Source organism: Trachymyrmex cornetzi, unplaced genomic scaffold (assembly GCF_001594075.2).
Source record: "Trachymyrmex cornetzi isolate Tcor2-1 unplaced genomic scaffold, Tcor1.1 scaffold488, whole genome shotgun sequence".
NCBI classification, from domain to species: Eukaryota; Metazoa; Arthropoda; class Insecta; order Hymenoptera; family Formicidae; genus Trachymyrmex; species Trachymyrmex cornetzi.
In genome coordinates this window covers 367342-388222 of record NW_017299706.1, presented here as the reverse complement: position 1 = coordinate 388222, position 20881 = coordinate 367342, and the positions used below count along the sequence as shown (strand labels likewise).

The 20881-nt window shown below is 32.2% G+C and overlaps 4 protein-coding genes across 5 annotated transcripts; 2 read left to right on the top strand and 2 right to left on the bottom strand.

The window, feature by feature from the left end:
- Positions 1–2313: 2313 nt before the first annotated feature.
- Positions 2314–7332, bottom strand: LOC108765399 (uncharacterized). Its single transcript, XM_018514094.1, has 3 exons — positions 7177–7332; positions 3609–3689; positions 2314–2778 (listed from the first exon to the last, which is right to left on the bottom strand). The coding sequence occupies exons 2-3, from the start codon at positions 3654–3656 to the stop codon at positions 2515–2517; spliced, it is 312 nt and encodes a 103-aa protein (XP_018369596.1). The 5' UTR covers positions 3657–3689; positions 7177–7332; the 3' UTR covers positions 2314–2514.
- A 3181-nt stretch (positions 7333–10513) lies between these two features.
- On the bottom strand, positions 10514–12955 carry LOC108765392 (palmitoyltransferase ZDHHC3). The gene is made up of 7 exons (XM_018514086.1): positions 12567–12955; positions 12126–12308; positions 11669–11854; positions 11425–11561; positions 11262–11346; positions 10903–11115; positions 10514–10819 (listed from the first exon to the last, which is right to left on the bottom strand). The coding sequence occupies exons 2-7, from the start codon at positions 12204–12206 to the stop codon at positions 10658–10660; spliced, it is 864 nt and encodes a 287-aa protein (XP_018369588.1). The 5' UTR covers positions 12207–12308; positions 12567–12955; the 3' UTR covers positions 10514–10657.
- Positions 12956–13213: 258 nt separating this feature from the next.
- On the top strand, positions 13214–17023 carry Vps26 (vacuolar protein sorting 26). Of its 2 annotated transcripts, XM_018514171.1 has the most exons (6): positions 13214–13405; positions 13559–13702; positions 14263–14657; positions 14744–14850; positions 15036–15247; positions 15356–17023. In XM_018514171.1, the coding sequence occupies exons 1-6, from the start codon at positions 13403–13405 to the stop codon at positions 15617–15619; spliced, it is 1125 nt and encodes a 374-aa protein (XP_018369673.1). In that variant the 5' UTR covers positions 13214–13402; the 3' UTR covers positions 15620–17023. The 2 variants fall into 2 exon arrangements, with proteins under 2 accessions (XP_018369673.1, XP_018369672.1); XM_018514170.1 differs by lacking the exon at positions 13214–13405 and having other exon boundaries at positions 13523–13702.
- Positions 17024–19152: 2129 nt separating this feature from the next.
- eIF3i (eukaryotic translation initiation factor 3 subunit I) lies at positions 19153–20850 on the top strand. The gene is made up of 5 exons (XM_018514084.1): positions 19153–19253; positions 19542–19788; positions 19864–20144; positions 20234–20434; positions 20563–20850. The coding sequence occupies exons 1-5, from the start codon at positions 19251–19253 to the stop codon at positions 20809–20811; spliced, it is 981 nt and encodes a 326-aa protein (XP_018369586.1). The 5' UTR covers positions 19153–19250; the 3' UTR covers positions 20812–20850.
- Positions 20851–20881: the final 31 nt, after the last annotated feature.

Below are 20881 nucleotides of genomic sequence, written 5' to 3'. Positions count from 1 at the left end.
ATAAATTTATATTTATACAACATTTTTCTTTATTTTTATCCATAGAATATTTTAGTTATTAAAATCTGGAGCATTTTGTACAACATATAAATAATTGTCAAATAAATTACATTACATCGCGTGTTTCTAAAGTTCAAGATTTAATAATTTAAAAAATTCTTTCGAAATTTGGAAATTTAATAACTTACTAATAAATTCTTGCTTAAAAAAATACGGATTCTTCAATAATTGCAGAGAAAACTTGTAGATACATTTACGTAAACGTACATTTCTTAACTTCGTGCGGCACTTTTGCATCGTTGATCCTGGTGACTGCATATATGGAAACATATCGTGCCAATATGTAATGAAGATATATCTTTGCTTGTTAAAATTCTTCAAATTAACGCGAAAGAAGTCGTAACAAAAGCCATTGACTTAACGAAAGTAAATTCATTTACACGCTATTTTAATTGCGTGAGTTTGAGTTTACCATCTCCAGCGTGAAGCGCCAAGTTTCTATATCATCTAAACATGGAAAGTTGTTTGTCGAATCGTCAGATTAACTGTGAGTCGCATCAGATTCCAATCCTCGATGTCGATAGCAAATGTATGTTATTGCTGCTCAATTGAGTAGAAATCCGTTTAATTAATTGGTATACAAGTAGAAGCAAAATTCTGATATATATTCCATATATAGAATCTCGCGATCTTTCGAATAATTATACTGATCGCGAGAATGGTCGCGAACGGAAAAGGCGTGGTATCGGTGTAGATTACAGAGCATGATTGAAAAAAACGTGGATTAATGCAAGAAGAGCCGACATTCTGTGCGAAACAGTTAATAATATCTAATCTGGCAGCAAATCAGTTCCCTTGGATACGATAAACCAGTCTTGTATCAAGAGCAACGCGTATGAACGATCTTACTTGTTCGTATAATCAAGTAACTATGTCTTACATAAATTTTTATAATAGTTCCTCCTGATAAAATCAATACCTTTAGATACAAGTAGTTGTATGTGGGAATACTATTGTTATTAGTACATACTTTCTCACTTCTGTGTGTGTGTATGTAATTTATATATTATATATATATAATACAATACATTATATATTATGTATTATATGTATATTTATGTATATGTATATATACGCATTTGAATATGATATCTCAAAATTACAAAATACCTTTTGAATTAGAATATAGTTTAGTAAATTTGAAATCGATCTTTTCTTTTAAATAAAATGGACATTTTTATTACTTTATTGTAATTTTCTAATTTTCAATATATAACTTGACGACTTTTAAAATTTTTAATTTTCATTAAAATAAAATCTAATAATTGACGTTAAATAATAATTATGTTTACTGGTTCTTCTGAGATCTTTGAAGAAATTTTAATTTCGATCATTGATTTATTACGATATTATTACTTTTTTATGCAATATTAAAAGGATTTATAAAATAATCGTCATATGTTCAGAACATCAGTTATGTATACATATATTATTAAGTTTCAAACATATGGGTAAACTATATTTGTTTATTCCTTCTTATATTTAGAATCAATTTAGAATTAAGGAAATTCTAAGCAGTTTTATGCGCTAAGTTTTAATCTAAGCAATTATTATTTAATCTAAAATGATTTATGATAGAAAATTTATCAAACATAACTTGATCAATTCAACATTTACCATTTTACTAACATGAAAAAGAGATAGATAATTTAACTAAGTGAATGCGTCGTTCATTAATCATATCGTCGCGATTGGTTAATTCGCACGTATTTTATTGGCGTTGCTTGAGCACGGATTGAGTTTACACTCTACTTTTTAACAAAATTAATAAGAATGAAGGATTTTTAATTGAAAAACACAGATGATTCAAAGCTAATGTTTTATTCAAACTCTTTGGTTAAGGCAATATTTATCGCAATAAAATTATTTGCAGATTTAAATTCTCTTTAACATCTTTATTATTAATATTCTTATAAAGATGCTTATTGGCACACATAAAAAATAATTGCTTCTTAATTTAATAAGTGATATTGTTTACTATTCTGATTCTTTTATGAATACATTTCAAGATTGAAAAAAATTTCAGCGCACAATTTACGGAATCAGATATGTACATAAATTCACACAGAAATATTTAAGCACCAAAATCTGCTTTGATCGAATGTAGCATTTTTCTCTTATTCAATTATATTTAATTAGTTATATTTTATTCTCTCATAAGTTCGTTTGAAAAAAAGTCAACTGTATAAATAATTGTTAAATTTTGAATATATTTATTGTAAATTCCATTTAATCTAAAGCAAATGATACATATTAAATTTCCTTATGCATAAACACTTTCAATTTGCACGCTTGACTAAACAAAATGATACGAATGCTTTAACCACTAACTACCAGGCATCCATGCACTCTTAGTCTTCATATTTCAAGATTTCAACGATAACCGCAATGAAAGCGTTGGTTATCCATGTTCAGTGTTTCTTTTATTCTTTTTTTTTAACTATTTGTGATAGTTTAACTGAAGTTAAAGCGGCGTTTTCCGTCGAAACGAAATCCATATGCGGCGCTATTCGGCGCATCAACCAATGCAGGATTTCGGTATTGATGAAAGGACCCATGAAGATGCGGCGGTCTCACGGCGTTTTGCTCCTCGTCTTGCGTACCTTTCAGGTAAAATGCCTCGAACTGACCTTCTGGTAAGAGAATATCCTTTAGGGACTTGTCATCTGGATCATATGCCGATGTGAGGATGATTAACGTGATGAAAAAGCAAAATACCTGCAATAATGCTATCTTTGTCAATTGCTATCAAGAATCTCAACGTGAAATTGATGGATAAATCGCTTGTAAAGTTACATTGAAGGAAATTCACAGAGATGCAGTTTGTTAAACTACAATTACCACAAATCTTCAAAATTAAAAATTAACAGAAAAATTAAAGATTTAATTTCATGAAATAAATTGGTATCAAAGGACTAATGCTGTGATATAAAAAATAACTGCTTGTATGGATCTATCTCTTTTTCGTAATAAATTACCAGGTCAATAAATATCTATTCAAAATTAAAAATGAGCAAAACAGAAACAATTCGATTGAATTAAAAATTGAATGAAGATGTTTTAAACACAATAAATTCTTTATGCAATATTTTAAGATGCTTATTAGCACCATTATTAAATGGATCTATTTAATTTGTAATATTATTATTACAGTCTCAATTTATAATTGTATCTCAAATCCAACGGTAATCAGCACGCAGTTTACGCAGAAATGAAAAGGACGTTATTTAAAATTTATATAGAAATATTAATAGACCCAGTCCCGCTTCGACCGTGTTTGGCGATTTTCTGTTTATTTGAGTTTATTTACATAAATAGTCTAGTTTAATTTATTATTATTTAAACATATTTAAATTTAAACACAACCCTCGCGTTTTCTGAAATAACGATATAATCCGACAGTATAATCAATAGAGTAACAATTTACATCTTTCTTTTTACAATGATTTACGTGTGTAATGAATATTTTTTACGATTACTGTAATAAATGGAATACTGTCGTGATACTAGGTGATAATTTTTGATTAATACTAAACAATTATACGTACCAATAAAATGTTTCGATCGTTCCATATCATTATCAATTTCCGTTCCATTTTCCTGACCGTATCTCTCGCGCGATCAAGATACTAAAATGACAAATAATGTTTATGTGACATACAACGATGAGTCTTGTCAGCATAACTCTCTCGACTATTTGATGAAACTGGGAAAGCGATAAATCCGGTCTCTCTCACCAAATTAATCGCACACTCTGTCACGTGGCAAATTAGCAGTTTTTAATTGCAATTTGTTAGTTATAAAACAATCATATTTGTTCGTCCATACATGTATTCGCGTTTAAAGCTAATGACCACGAATACGCAATGATATAATTCAATGCTACGTGCAGAACGTGAGCATTACCTCGATTCGCATGAGATAAATCTAGTCTAGACTAAAATACATCCTGTGTATAATACAACAATGGTTCATCCTATATAATAAATATTTATTTGTGATACGTAATATAACAACAGACTTATTTGTAAACAAAATATAAAATCAAAAAATACAAAATGAAATTTAATTAAAATAATAAATCTAATAAAAGCAGAGAGAGAGAGAGAGAGAGAGAGAAAGATTAAATTTTTTAAATCGAAGAAAAAATATTGGAGATAATGATAGAAAAATTCGAAACAGTTTGACCATTCACAATCTATTTAAATGCAAACGTATAAGATAAATTATAATGTAACGAGACAGATATTTCCAAACTACCGGTTATTCTTTTTATAAGATTCTTTAGCTGATATATTGACAAAGATATATGACGCAGAAGATTGAAAAAGTGCAGTGAATGATGATCTTTCATCGATATTCTAAAGGAAAACCGATTTCAAATTCAGCGAATCTATTGTTAGAAAGAAAATCACTCGAAACAATTTTTGGAGCACTCTACATTAACGATATCGCGAAGCGCGTCATTTTGAACGCGGATCTCCAGCACAGTACGTTCGATCTGAAATCATTTTTTTACGGTCGCTCTCCATTCTCCGTTACGTATGTGCACGTACCTTGACCGTTTACCTATTGCGAAACAGGCCGTTAACGAAATGTAATGCCTTTCGCAGTTGCGCGGCCGGCTGCTATTGTTCTAGGTAATCGTTCCAAACACGCGAAAGCAATACAAAAATGTAAAAATAATTCTAAGGCATATCCGTGAAAGTATCAAGGAGGACTCTTGATGTAAAACCTTCGAAAAAAAAAATCAAAATTTGTTTTTTTTTTTAACATTCTTATAGTAGTACATATAAAAATATATTCTTGAGATATTATTTCAAAATTCGAAAAATTGACTAAGTTATAAGCGATTTAGCAGATATAAACGTTCGATCGTTCGACGCGCTCAGGTAGGGATCCACACACACTTACACGGCACGCAGAGATTTATTTGTTTGTAGAACTTCAAGCATCCAAAGGAAATAGAATCTGTTATACACAACAAAAAAGATCTATTTTAAGGACTAGAAATAGTAGAAAAAAATAGTAGAAAAATTGATTTTAAGTATACAAAAATTATGTAACTCTTAATGCACACGAATCATTCATATTCTTAAGATGTCTCCCTCTTAAACTTAATTAATTTTTCTTTACGGCGAATTAAGTTAATCGTATAAAAAGCGATCAAACAAAGATGATTCACTTGGGTCGAACATCTTTTGTTAGAAATATTTTAAATTATTCTGTCTCCAAAAAAACTCAAAAAAAATTTTGTTTGAGAAAGAAACTATATCGTACTTTGACAAATAAAAAATAATGTTCTCAATGCGGATTAATCGCACGTATTTTTCAATCGAACATTTAATTGTACGTTTTAATTGTGTATCGTAATTGCATATCTAATTATATATTTCAATTACATTAATAATATTAAAGCTCGAAACAGATCACGAGAGAGAAAAATCGTTTCTCATCGCTTTCCTTCGAATACGAGATGAAAAATGATTATTCCACGAAGAGAGCCGCCAAATCTCGATTGTTTTCGCATGTATTAGATAGAATTTAATATTTATATATACCGTTAATCGCATCAGATCGTACATCTACGCCTCGCGAGATCGGTAAGTAAATAGCCGTAAAATGGCGATTACACAGTGTCCAATTAGGAATCACGAGATGATCCGCGGAGCACGAAAGCGAAAGTGTTTAAGCAAGGCGTGACGAAACGAAGCGCACAGTTCGTCAAACCACTCACGAATTAAATGATGCACACAGATCAATCGCACTTTTTAGAAAAATATTTAAAATCATCCTTTTATTCTTTAAACTCAAAAACAAAATCTTTTCCAAGGTAAAAAATACATCCCACTTCAATAAATAAGAAAAACTGCGTACGATGCACGCGAGTTAATTGTACTTTATTAGAAATATTAAATCGTTCTTTTATTCTCTGAATGATAAAAAAGTTTTTGTCTAAAATAAAAACTATCCTACTTCAACTAAAGAAAAAAAATGTGAAAAATTATTGTCAGTCAGAAGAATTAATTTCGCGGATTATTTGATCTCATGCTATTCTCCCTACATTGTAAAAAAGAGTATGTAGAACTACTTAATAATATGTGTAAAAATTATACAATTTATAATGGAAATTAAAACATGTGCAAGTATATAAAATTGTGCACTTTTACAAAAATTAATATACTTTTCACTTTCTAGACTCTTTCGTTACAATCTAATATAAAATCGTAATATATTGCGCAAATGTTTGGAAAAATGCATTCAGGAATAAAATTTACGATCTAATTGTAAAACAATGAGATATGGTATTCAGTGATAAAATATCGTTTCAAACATATGTTGCTATTTAACACAGAGTTCTACGTTGGGTGTACCTACACGTTTCCAAAAATAATGCGGTCGTTACCCGCATCATATGCTGAAAATTTAACATCATAGAAAGTGTGGAGAAACGCATTATGTCTACACCGTTATCATTAGGTATACATTAATTATATATTTACTTAATATATATATATATATATATAATGATAACAATGTAGACATACGTGCATATAAATGCACATATGTACAAAATTTCTAAAATATTTCAAATAATAATATAGAAAAATTTTCTATAAGAAGGAATTAATTTGAAATTCCTAATTGTATACATATTTATTTATTTATAAATTTGAAACAAATAAATATATACATATATATATATATATATACTTATTTATAGATTCAAAATAAATTCCTTTCTTATAAAATACATCTTTTTATATTGTTATTTGAAAATTTTACAAATTGTACATCATAAATATTATGCAAATTTGATATTATACAATTTTATGTATTTAAAATATTGTATAATTTTGACAGTGTCAGAAAAATAGTAGAAGAAGAGGGCATACATATGCGTGCATATATGTAAAAGCAAATCAAATGATAAAAGACATTACATATAGATATATTAATACGCACATGTATCGAAATGTATTGTGCATAAAATTGTAAATCTACAAATTGTGGGCCTATTCTATCTCAAGTTCTGAATTACAAGTAATCCAAAGTAAAGTCTGAAAACAGAATTTCTAGAAAATCGTAGGCGCGAAGAGCTTCTGAAAGACTTACCGAGATATCGCGACGGAAAAGTGAAAGCCAGCGAACGACAGCGACGATGGTGGCAGTGGCGCTCGTGACAGATACGGATTTCGATCGACGCGCGACGGCCGCCTCGCTCCCGGCCTTGTCATGCCCGTCCGCGCGTCCGTCGAGATGGAAACCACCGCGCGCCGCCGCTGCGCCGTATCCCCCATCTACAAAAACGGAAGTCGATGAAAGTGGAAAACGGGGTCCGAGCGTGCCGCGCGCGCGCGCGCGCGCACACATTCGTTTTTTGCCGCGCTATCGGCAGCCGGCCAATCGGATAGCAACGCGCGCTTCGGATCCGTCATGGACGCTTGTATCTCTACCGAGTAGATAAATCGTCCTTTTTTCTACTCGATATCGCTTTTTAGGTACACTTTGCTTTTGCAGCGCACCTTTTTGCCGTCACGTCACGTCGGTTCGTCTTGAGGTGAATCAGAAGTAATTCAATGCGACTTACGTACAGATTTCACCACCACCATCGAGTAGCAGTCCGTTTTTGTCGAAAAAATAATTATTGTCAGGGAAAGAAAGTTCCGTTTAATTCGTTCTCGATTGGAATATAATAGACAGACAAAAAGGCTGTAAATCAAATACATATAAAGCCAGTTAAAAATCGATTATAAGATACGACTCTCTGGTGCAATAATGTAGCACGAGTTTAAAGAACGTCACTTTTGTGACAGTATAATAAACATAGACTCTGCGAAAAGCGATTTAAAAAATGAAAAAATGGATGTAACGATCAACGATTATATTTAATATTTTTAATATTATTAATGTTATATATATATATATTTATAATGAATATATTAATAATATAGTACATCAATATTTAAATATATTACATATAATTTTTTAAATATATAATATATTCACATTTTAATATATTAAAAATATTTTATCAATGATATTAACTAATAAAAGTAATTTAAATAGTTCCATCAGAAACTTAAAAATAAAATATAACAGTTATATCCAAAAGATTATTATTAGATATTATATATTAATCATGTTAAATATAATACAATTATTAATATTATGTATATTTATCAAATCTTTAATATAAATATATTTATACATATATTAATAATTGATACATTAATTTATATAACTCATTAATATTTTTGATCAGAAATCAAAATAATAAAATAACGTAGATTGAAGATATTGCAACATTTTGCAATAAAAGATTAATAACGCAATAAGTCACCGTTACTGCAAGCTTTTACTTTTAGTAAAAATAAAGTTGTTCGGACAGATAAATTTATGGAGTTGTGACATTGAACTCGCGCTTTATGCATTTTGCATTGCATTACGCGGTTGTTGTCGGACCGGGAAATTTAATTTCTTATAATGTATTTCTGATATAAAATATATTTATCTTTTCGTAGAGAGCGAAGATAGAAAGCGATATGGAGAAATCACTCCTACAAATTAAAATGCTAATTATCGGCAATCCTTTTCCTAATAGCGGCCAGTAGTATCGCCGCGCGACTGATCGCTCGTTTCCAAGTCAAGCAGGGAAATCTTGTTTGCAAGTACACGACTAACAAGGGAACATCGCTAGAGCTCTCGTGAGTTCGAATGAAATTGTGTGAATGTATAGAGCGAGATGCGAATTAATTATCCCAGGAAAAACACCGATTTAAAAAAGATGAAATTCACGCTTTAACCCGTCATACATGCCTAGACAAAATCTTTTTGTGTTTCGCGTTTAATATAGTAAACGTTCAAGGCATAAAGAGGTGAATAACACGATTATTTTTATTTTATTTTATTCTTTTTCCACTATTGTTAGGCACCGAGATTAGATCGCTTTGACCGAATAAGGTCATCTTGGCTTATTTGTGTTATCTACACATTGGTCGATGTTCACTTATTATTGTTCATTTCTTTATTTTATTCATATTTTCTTTATTTTGAATTTACTTGAGTAAAGGATATAATCATCAAGCTTTTTTTCAATTCATCCCTGAAGATCAATCTTTATTGTTTCTTACAAATATGTAATTCGATGTAAATAGAAAGCGAGATTTTGTGACATAAAATATTTTTGTTACGATTACAAGATATGCAATAAATGATACAAAAAATTTACGACATTATCTCTCTTCTATGTGTGTATGGCACACTTACATTTTTATTTATGTAAATATAAAATATAATTCTCAGTCTCCATAGAAAATAAAGATGTCAAAGAACCATTTCTATTACTCGTTATAATAATGTACAATTTCATAGTATATATATATGAATTACATTTTTCTTTCATATGAATAATGACTAAAATACGTTTATATCTTTAAAAAGATATTACATTTCTTTGGGTAAAGTAACATGATAGTTGTCAAAGTCGACTTTACCTATACTAATAAGCAAGCAAATTTAAAATTCGACAATATTTTTTAAAAATGATAGTTTATTTTGCAATGTATTATATTAAAATGCATTAATTTTTTACGTTTATGAAATGTACCAGACATAATATGAAAAGATTAAAGCACTATATAAATACAAAAAAAAATTCTTTCTTTCAAATATATGTAGTAGAATCTTATATTTCTCTGAAATTAAAATTTATACAACATTTCAATATCACTACACCTAAAGATATAGATAAGTAAATTCGACTCTGATTGTTACTTTTTAAGTACTTTCCTAACGCTGTCATAGCAAAAAATTCGTATAATATTTGGATACCAGTAGAAAATTACAAATATTTTGCAAAAAAAATGTAAATATACATTTTCGTACATATATATTTATTATGGGTGCGTTCCGTTAAGAGCATAAAGCGTATCATTTTATCTTTCTTTATTCTTCGGTGAATAACGAAGATAAATGATGCATCATGCGCTTTCTAATTCAGAACACATCCTATGTATATACTGTATTAGTATATATTATATATAGTATCTTATAGTATATATATATAATATATATTATTTATATTAAATATATATATTTTATATTCCATTTACCTCTTATCTCTTATGATTTGTATGTGGCTATACAAACTATATATATGTACGAAATTCGCTGATATATGAAATAAAGCGATATAATAAATAAAATCTTTACAAAAGATGTAAATAGTCAATTATGATAGAGTTAACTATATTTATATTAAATATTGCAAATTGTTAATCGTCAATACATCTATTATCACAAAAAAATATTTCTTTTTTATAAACGAAGATCTGAAAACTGACGTATAAAAATTTGATTACCCAAGATTATACAAGATTTTCAATATTATAAACATAATTTTTTTCTTATAAATAGAATAATTCTGCAAAAATTATGCAAAATTCTCTTGTATTATTTCTCTTCATTTAAAAGAAGAGTTGTAGTCCGCAATTTCAGGAATCAGCCTGTATACTAATCGAACATCATTATAGTATTTATGTACCTTAAGTATTCCTCTATATGTAAGTCATGGTGATACATATCAAAATATAATTTAAACGGAATATAGATAAGAATCTAATTTCGTTTTTGCGTTAGGAGGTGAGGTAAAGGGGGAAAACCAAGCTATCGAAAATCTTCCAAAAACCGCTTGAATCGATTTCCATCTACTATTGCGAACCCATCGAGCTTCCTCCTTTTTAAGTTGTTCTATACCCTGCAAAAGATATAGTACAATAAATATAAACCGCAATTTTTTTTATATGCGCACAAGAAATAATAATTGTTTCATGTACGTACAGTTTCATCATACCAAATAGCTTGCAGTTGCGTGCCTAACATTACAGCAGTAAAAATGGCAAATAAAAGTGCCTCGAATGCTAGAAATAACAATAACACCACCGTTGCTGGTGGATTGAACGTGGAACATTCTCTCCATTCTTGTCTGACACACATGGTAAATTGTTGTACACACAGAAATAGAGAGTGCAGTGATATGCCCGCTATATAAAACTAAAATATGGTACAAGAGAAGTACATTTAAAATATTTTACAAAATATATTCAACATATTTATGTCAAATATTAGAATCATTAATTTGATCATTTTTTGTAAAAGCCTAAATCGTAACATGTGCATGCGCTTTATGAAATACTCACAGTAAAAAGTACAAAGTATTTTTGATTATTTTCCCCTACACAATTATTAACCCATGGACAATGGTGATCCATTTTCCTGATGCATCTACAATAGCAGCACAATGTAATTAATGCATTACCTTGCTACATTACAAACACAAATTTAACTTTTTGGTTAGATTACCTTTGGCAAACAGAGCAATGATGAGCTCTGTCGGGCTTAATAGAACAACATTTTGGACACTTAAAAATAACCTGTCCGTCTCTAAATCCCATTTGTTGGATCATCTCTTTCGTTGCATTGCCTTTCGGCACTGCACCCTGCATAAAAACAAAATATTAGTTTTAAAAAATGTTTAACTTACATTACATAAAATAAATTACTAAATATCGAGCAATAAATTAGATTTCAGTGTTATCTTAATTACCGGATCTGTAAACATAGTTCTTAGATGCGACGCAAAGGCCAGGAATGCTAGAGATTGGAAAATGGCCATATTTAAGCTGGAATACAATGTATTTATTGTAGGAATAAGAATCACTGCCATCACTACGAATTCTGCATAGATTATCAATAGCCATGTTAATACTGCACATATGATTCCACATATATCCTATAAATATAGACACATTATGTTAAAATTATAACAATGTCAGAACAACCTTGTCAAACTGTGATTAACTTAATTGATAATTAATCAGCAAAGTTGCTTAACAAAATTGCTAACTATATGTCTTTCCTAATCTAATCTTTTGATATATCGCAAAATTAATTATCTCATATACATTAACAAAATAATACAAGTATTACTAATTGTCACTTAAGTTAATCAAGGTCCTTAAAAAACATCAGAAATCATCCATAATATATTCATAAAATTTTGCCTTAATACACCAGAGCTTTCCACCACAGCATCTATTATGAAAGTCTTTCTCCCTGTAAAAGGTCATGTAATCGCAATCCATCGTTGAAACTGCCGTTCACTGAACAATTATATTTTTTATAAGACATAAGGATAATCACTGATGCCTCCACCCTTATACACACGAAAATTTACAATCACATGCCTGAAAAAAAAAAGATGGTGATGTTGCAACAATGTCAACTAGGCACTTGAGGTAACACTTTTTATGCTAAATAGCCTGGAGCCCAAACTTTACTTGTCCAATATTTTCATTTATCAACGTTTACATCAAAGCAATAATTAAACAGCCACAGATGAGAATGTAGAGTACCAGAGACGATAAACATTAAGCTTCAGGAATCTTTCTTTCTCTTCCTCAAGAAAGCTGACCGCTATACAGCGGGCTAAATCAAGTACTTACATCACGGTATAATGACACGAGTCCGTGAAGAATAACGTGTGATGCCTGCCATCATAACATTTCGCATCACAGCATCGAAAGACGTGTCAGACGCGTGCACCAGGGTGCACAGCGAGTACCCGCGGTGCGTGTGACAGATTTTTCGGACTTTGCTTATATGATCGAGTGACGAAAAGCGTGCTGCACGAAGGATATGTACAACAGCGTGGCTTGTAAACAAAAATACATAGATATTTGTTTTATTCCCGAGAATCACGAGTAGGCATATCAGGCCAAGAAGAAGCAAATCAAACCGTTATTAATCAACAACACTCTCCACATAAATTTTTATCCTCTCTCTTCTCTTCCTTGCCTGTCAGATTAGAGCCATGTGCACAAATCTATCGCACGAAAATAAGCGCCATCTGAAGAGTTGATATGTTAAGCCCAATTGATAAAAATGAAGACTGATCTTATCGACCCGAATTCGGGAAACGAACACCAGGTGTGCTCCTATCGGCATGCATTTGCAATTTTGTACTAGACAACTAGACTCCCTATATTATCCCTATATAGAAAAAGATCTCGCCGCGCGCGCCACCGGCGAATTTTGACAGCGCGTACAAGTGGGAGAGGTAAGGGGGGGAAGGGGGCGCGTGCGCGCGGCCATATTGGCTACTTGTGACTTTCGGGAGGAACGAGCAAAAAAATAACCCAACTTTTCTCGTCTCTCGTACACGTAAGAAAATGTTGCTCTGGAGAATTGTTCATTGATCCGCGATACGGCCGATCCTGTCAGCGTGACTGCGGCATTGCATCGGGGTATCTCACCGTTTCCACGAAAGTTGTCCTAGAAAATGGTGCGTTTACCTCCCACGGGGGTGCAGTCCTCGACCCACCGTGGCCCACCGTAACCCGAGACTTTGATCGGCGCCGGGTTGTCATTTCCTCCCGTACCCCGGCTGTTGATTTTCTACATGATTTTTCTAACGCTTTCGAAATTTTTCACGCAGAGTTTCTTTGGTTTCGGTCAGTCCGCCGACATAGAGATCACGTTGGACGGCGCTGAGACGCGAAAGACTGCAGACATCAAGTCCGAGGATGGCAAGAAGGAACGGCACTTGCTCTACTACGACGGCGAGACCGTGTCCGGCAAGGTAGGACCTCCTCCTTGAAACGTCAACTTTATTGTTAATCGTCTAGCTGTGATTTGATAGAACTCCAACGTTAACATACTTGCATGCAATATGTTCAGTGCACCAGGCTTGCTTTCGTCCAATGAAATTGAAATAAATACTGCATTTCCAATGTGCATAGACTTTTCGTTTATAATACTGTATATCTAATAAATTATCAGTTATTCGAAAACGTGTATCATTTTACAAAAGTTAAAATATGACTTATCAATTTATATGATAAAGTGATACAGTTATGATATAAGTTTAAAGAGTTCTTGAAACTAAAAATAAACAAATACCATAAATCAATTTTTGCACTAAAACTTTAAACAGTGATTAATAAGACACTTGATATTTTTTGCCAAGGTTGGATTATACAGAGAAATACCTATGATATGTCTCTCGCAGATGCTATTTATCTTTTGTAGTAGCTCTTTAAGTTCTGTATTAATTATTTGTAACATATTCTTTTTAATACTTTATAATGTACTGTGTTATGCTTTTGCAGTATAAATTTATTACTAAATCAATACTTGCAGATTAATATCAGCTTGAGGAAAGCTGGAAAATTAGAGCATCATGGTGTCAAAGTAGAATTTATTGGACAAATTGAGCTATATTACGATAGAGGTAATCATCACGAATTTACAAGCTTGGTAAAAGAATTAGCAAGGCCAGGGGAATTAACACACAATACGGTATATACATTTGAATTTCCAAATGTTGAGAAACCATTTGAGAGTTACACCGGTTCTAACGTACGACTAAGATATTTCTTGAAAGTGACAATTGTACGAAGGATTAGTGACGTTGTTAAAGAACTCGAATTAGTTGTGCACACTCTTAGTTCCTATCCAGACATGAATAATCCCATTAAAATGGAAGTTGGAATTGAAGACTGTTTGCATATCGAATTTGAATATAATAAAAGCAAGTAAGTTATTGTATAATACATGTATTTGGACTATTTTAATGATTGATTTTCTGAACATATTGCTGATAACTATTCATTTTTTTCAGATATCATTTAAAAGATGTAATTGTTGGCAAAATATACTTTCTTTTGGTTAGAATAAAAATAAAACATATGGAGATAGCAATTATCAAACGAGAAACTACGGGTTCTGGTATGTTATAGATAATTTACACATTGAAATATAATGTAGCGATAGTAATTAATTATGATTTCTACAGTTTTGTACACATGTAGCATTGCATGTTGGCAAAATTGGAACGCGAGTTTTGGTTTCCAAGAACTTTTTCTTTGCGATATTCACGGTACTAAGGCAATAATTAGAGTACATATTTGCAGGTCCTCATACGTTTACTGAAAACGAAACTATAGCAAAATATGAGATCATGGATGGCGCGCCCGTTCGAGGGGAATCCATTCCTATAAGGGTATTTTTGGCTGGGTATGATTTGGCCCCTACAATGCGCGACATTAATAAAAAGTTTAGTGTTAGATATTATCTGAATTTGGTTCTCATGGACGAAGAAGATCGACGATACTTTAAGCAACAGGTAAATTTGTATATCATTTACATATATTGTTTTTTAAACTTTCTATAGTTATACTTCTTTTATCACTATATGTCTTCATTTTACCATTGCTTTTCGTATTTTGTTCAGGAAATTACATTATGGAGGAAAGGTGAGAAAAGCAGAAAGTCGCAAACGGCCTCGCCACATATGCCATCGCATTTAGTATCAGCTGAAACAGGATTCCCGCAAGGCGCTGCACAGAATGGTCCACCGTCAGTGACATCTGACTCTGGTCAACTGCCAACGAATAGCGTTACAAACATAGAAGATACTCCAGCACCAATTGAAGGCATGACACGAGAAGAAGGAGATGGCGAAGGTGAAAAAGAAGGCGGTCCAGAAAGTGATTGAGTCTCCACATAGGTCTGTTCCTGGTGCCAGTTATAGCCCAGATTAGTTGAGAACGTTAAATATGGCTGAAATATGCAGCAAAAGAATTAGCTTAAAGAAAAATCTCCTATATCGCGTTGGGAGATTTGTTTTTATTAAAAATAAAACAGCGGGATGCGTAAAAGGCCTGCTAGCAAAGTTGTAAATATTTTGGATACATTATATATAATTGAGAGCGAATGATTTGTAACTAGTAGAATACCGATCAAAATTATAATACTATGAAGACATAGATCTCAAAACAAGGAGAATCTTGTCATTTTGGAAAAGATAATTTCGATATTATTTCACGAGCCATATTGCGAACGAATATAATATAAACAAACAGTACAGGTATTCCTGAATGGACGGCTTACTAATCAAATATTAATCAACGGTACATTTTGCAAAACATCTGGGTGTTACAGTGTTTTAAATGTTTTATACAGACACACAATTGTGCCCACTGACTCACCCATTATATAATTCTGAAAATCCGAAATCTATGGCAGCATCATGTTATGCAAAGAGAGTTTATAAATACAAAATGGATATATACTCACAAAGGCTGCCCCATATTAATCCGTTCACCTAGTCTACAAATATTATAAATGAGGGTGCTTTCCAGCAACGTACACAGATTCTGTGCTTTCCAACTATTTTGTTTTCCAGATAGGACTATGTTATATTTGGTGCTTTTCAGCTACGTACATAGGCGACACATGTGTAACAATGTATGTACGATCAAGACTCTTGAAGAGTATCGCAAAACTAGAGAAATACTATAGTATACGTAAACATATACTGTAGTATCCACACACTCAAACTCAACTATTTAGCTGTGTACGATTGTGTCAACTTATGTCATAGTTAAAAAGCACCGAATCTGACACAGTGTTACACAGTGTTGCTTGTGTACGTAGCTGAAAAGCATCAAATGTAACATAGCGTAGTTGGAAAGCACAGAATCGTACACAGTGTCGCTTATGTACATTGCTGGAAAACACCCGAAGACACGAGAAAGTTATTTACGTGTGTATATGCATGTTTTTGAAAATAGTTTATATATAAACACAATGCGCCTCGAGCGAGAAAGATTGCACTTATTTTTAGAACGAGTTTGTACAAAAAAAAAAGAAAGACGTCGATTATGGTGTATGACACGAGTTATAGATTACTTTCAGCTTTGAGTTTAATGAAAGTGTGCATATGTAGTGACAATTTCGTAAGATAGGATTTTATATGCAAAAGCGTGCATTTTGCGTAATGTCAATCTTCCAAAGACACAAATTATAATATATCTGCTCAAGTTGGTATGCCTTTCTCAACACGAGAGTGGACTATGATAGATTAAATAATGGGGTAGCCGTCTCGTGTATTTATAAATATATACATATATATACATATATAACTGCAGTATACGTGTGTGAGTATATATACATAAGTAAAATTTTTCATTCTGGCAATAATGACTAACTGGCTTAGGTGTGCTCCGATAAATCGCGGCATGTCGGATAATTAATATCCTATGAAGGAATAAAAGCTGTATAATAAATTTTTTATTGATTATATGATAATATCGATTTTGAATGTATAAAAGTAATCATCCTTGTACGAATTATTTCTCAAAGACTAAGAAATCAATAACAAAAATTTATTTTGGATATTTTATTTGGTTTTATTCACGAGAAATCTCAACGATTATATCACAATTTACTCAATATTCTGTATGTATATGTAAACATACACGTATTTACATATTGTAATACCACAGACAGTCAAGTGCGGACGTATTTCCTTTTATCGCTGCAGTTTTATGACATTCTATAGCGATGAAAGTAATATTGCTGCAAAAGGGAAATCTATCGTTTTGTACTGTTCTATATCATGGGAGTTTAACTGTAAAAAATTGTATTGAGAAGATGCATAATATTAGATTATATATGTGTATACATACATAGATACATACATGTATACAAGTAATTTTTACGTTAGAAATTTTCTTACGCGTAAGTTGAATTTCATAAAGCATATCTTTATTATTTGTTAATTATAGAGAATGAGAATTATAAAAAACGAGAAATGAGGAAGAGGAAAGAATGAGTGTACGTAAGGAAAGTAGAAAAAAGCCTGTTTGAATTATTTGACCTGTCAAATATTTGTATGTGTGTATATATATGTATGTATGTATATATATGTATATGTACAGGTATATACATATTATCATGCGTATGCAACTAGTTGTATATTTTAATGCCTATATATAAATATATTGTATACAGTGCGTATGTGCACATACATGTATATTGGAATCATATTTACTAATTGGTTTATATATATATATATGTAAGTACCTAGTCCAAACTTAAATCCCGATCATGATGTTACATAATTTTTTTATGTATTCTTGTAGAGAAGTTATTTAATAGCAAGTTAAATCACATAAATTTTATAAAATCATGTATAACGTTAAAGCATTTAAACAATTGCTAAAGCTGGTTTTTTGTTTACTGAATTGTTTAATACTGTGACGTATTGCTTATGCAATCATAAAGTGTAAAAAGCAGTTCATTAAAGGTGAATCTATTTATATGCCGCTTTTAATAAAAACAAGCCAATTATAAGTGCGTTCTGTTTTACACTTACAGCGCTTATAAGCGTCATTTGTCTTCGTTTTATATTTGATAGACAACAAGGATGAACTGATGCTTAAAGCGTGTGAACGTGAAAACGAGACGCTGCCTTTTTATATTTGATAGACAACAAGGATGAACTGATGCTTAAAGCGTGTGAACGTGAAAACGAGACGCCGCCTTATAGCGTTTTCGGCCCGGCCGGGTTTGCACCAACCTGAGTTGGATCAATGGCGTTTTGTGCTCTCTCCTGGTAGAGCGTGTGACGTCAACCAAGGGCCGAAAACGCTATTATAGCGTTTTCGGCCCGATCGGGTTTGCACCAACCTGGGTTGGATTAATCTTTCCTATTGGTTGATGTCACACGCTCTACCAATAGGAGAGCGCAAAACGCCATTAATCCAACCCAGGTTGGTGCAAACCCGGTCGGGCCGAAAACGCTATTAGTAAATATTAGGGTGCGTTCCACTTTACGTTTGTAACGTTCGCGAAAATCATTTCATTGTTTTTTTTAACGTTTTCAAATATTATAAACAAAGATGAAACGATGCTCGCGGACATGCGAATGTTAAAGTGAACAGCACTATTTAAACTCCTTTTGCATCGGCGATCCGTGTACTAATTAGTAACTTTCTATGAAAATATCTTTATTTCAGCAATGTATTTAAAGAATGGTGTACTAAATTGGTACAATATGCATCAATATGATTAATTAAATACTCATATCATATAATGTTTACGTAAAAAATCATCGAAATTGAGATAATTCAATAGAGAGTGAACGCAGCCTAAGGTCTGTTCTTTTTTAAATATGGTAGAAGCGTAAAAGCTCTCAACGAGTTGGCAACACTGCTCGACGGAGTCGAGTATTGGTCAGTGTGGTAGTGGTAGATGTGCGAATGCGGATAATCGTGTGCTAAAGAGGACTTTAATTTGTCGATTAATAGAAAATATACGATTGTAGATTAAAACGCCACGTAATGGTTAGTTTTTCCTTAACTCTGCGCCGATACATTATTATTTTTTCTCGTAGGAGTCTATGTTACAAACTATATGATAAAACATGTGACAATATTAACCTCTTCTTCATACCATTTCGATTTTTGAGGCGGTGCTACGATTTATTTCCTAATTCGAAACTTATGTTCAGTTCTTGTTTCTGTGTAATAGTTTTTTCTTAAAAGATTTTTTATATCGCAAATGATAATTTCACTATTCAACCACCTAATATCCATATCTTTCTTACCGATAAAAGAAATTATTTATTTCAGAAACCTTTGATGTTGCATGGGCACGAGCGTGCCATCACCAAAATAAAGTATAACAGAGAAGGAGATCTATTGTTCTCCGCTAGTAAGGACAAGCAACCCAATGTTTGGTACTCGTTGAATGGAGAGCGTCTTGGTACTTTTAATGGACACAATGGTTCCGTATGGTGCATTGATGTCAATTGGGATACCACGCGGTTGTTATCTGGCAGCGGTGACAATACTCTGAGAGTCTGGGATTGTGAAACTGGTTTGTGCATATGATAGAATCATGCAAATAAGTTTTGTTAGTGGGTCTAACATGGTATCTTTGTATAATGTTCAGGCAAGGAAATAGGACAACTGCACACAAACAGTTCTGTAAGAGCGTGTGGCTTCAGTTATTCTGCAAATCTCGCAGTATTCTCCACTGATAAGGCTTTAGGTCACCAGTGCGAGATGTTTATTATGGATGTACGAAATGTTGATTCTACGTTATCGCAGGAAGATGCGATCTCTAGAATTTCGGTCAATGGTCCTAGAATTTCTGCCATATTATGGGGAGCCCTTGATGAAACCATTATCACGGGTCACGAAGATGGTGAAATTAAACTTTGGGATGTGAGAGTAAGTGTCTTTATTATTACCTTAATTGCAGAAATATAATTATTATTAGTAGATACATTGATATTAATTATTATTTGTAATATTTATAGACAGGAAAAAAGCTGTCTAGTGTTAAAGGTCATAAATCTCAGATAAATGATATGCAATGCAACAAGGATGGCACCATGTTTGTAACTGCATCCAAGGATCACACGGCAAAACTTTTCGACAGCGAGTCTTTAGTGCTATTGAAGACTTACAAGACAGAAAGACCTGTAAACTCGGCTACGATATCACCAATTTTTGATCATGTAAGATTTAAGCCACAGAATAGTCGTTCATTATTATGATTTTTGAAAAAATTATGATAGAAAAGTATGGTATAATTTCTATCGAAGGAAATAAATGTATTTGTTAAATAAACCATATTTTTCTGTAGGTGGTTCTTGGCGGTGGTCAAGATGCCATGGATGTCACCACAACATCTGCACGACAAGGCAAATTCGACTCACGATTCTTTCACTTAGTATTTGAAGAAGAATTTGCACGTTTGAAAGGACACTTTGGACCCATTAACTCTCTCGCTTTTCATCCTAATGGTCGCAGCTACTCTACAGGCGGAGAAGACGGATATATGCGCATTAATAATTTTGATCAATCTTATTTCGACTTTCATTTCGAATATTAAATTTGTCAAGAGATATATGTATATTATAATATTAAATATATATATTATTCTCCAAGAGTATATATATATA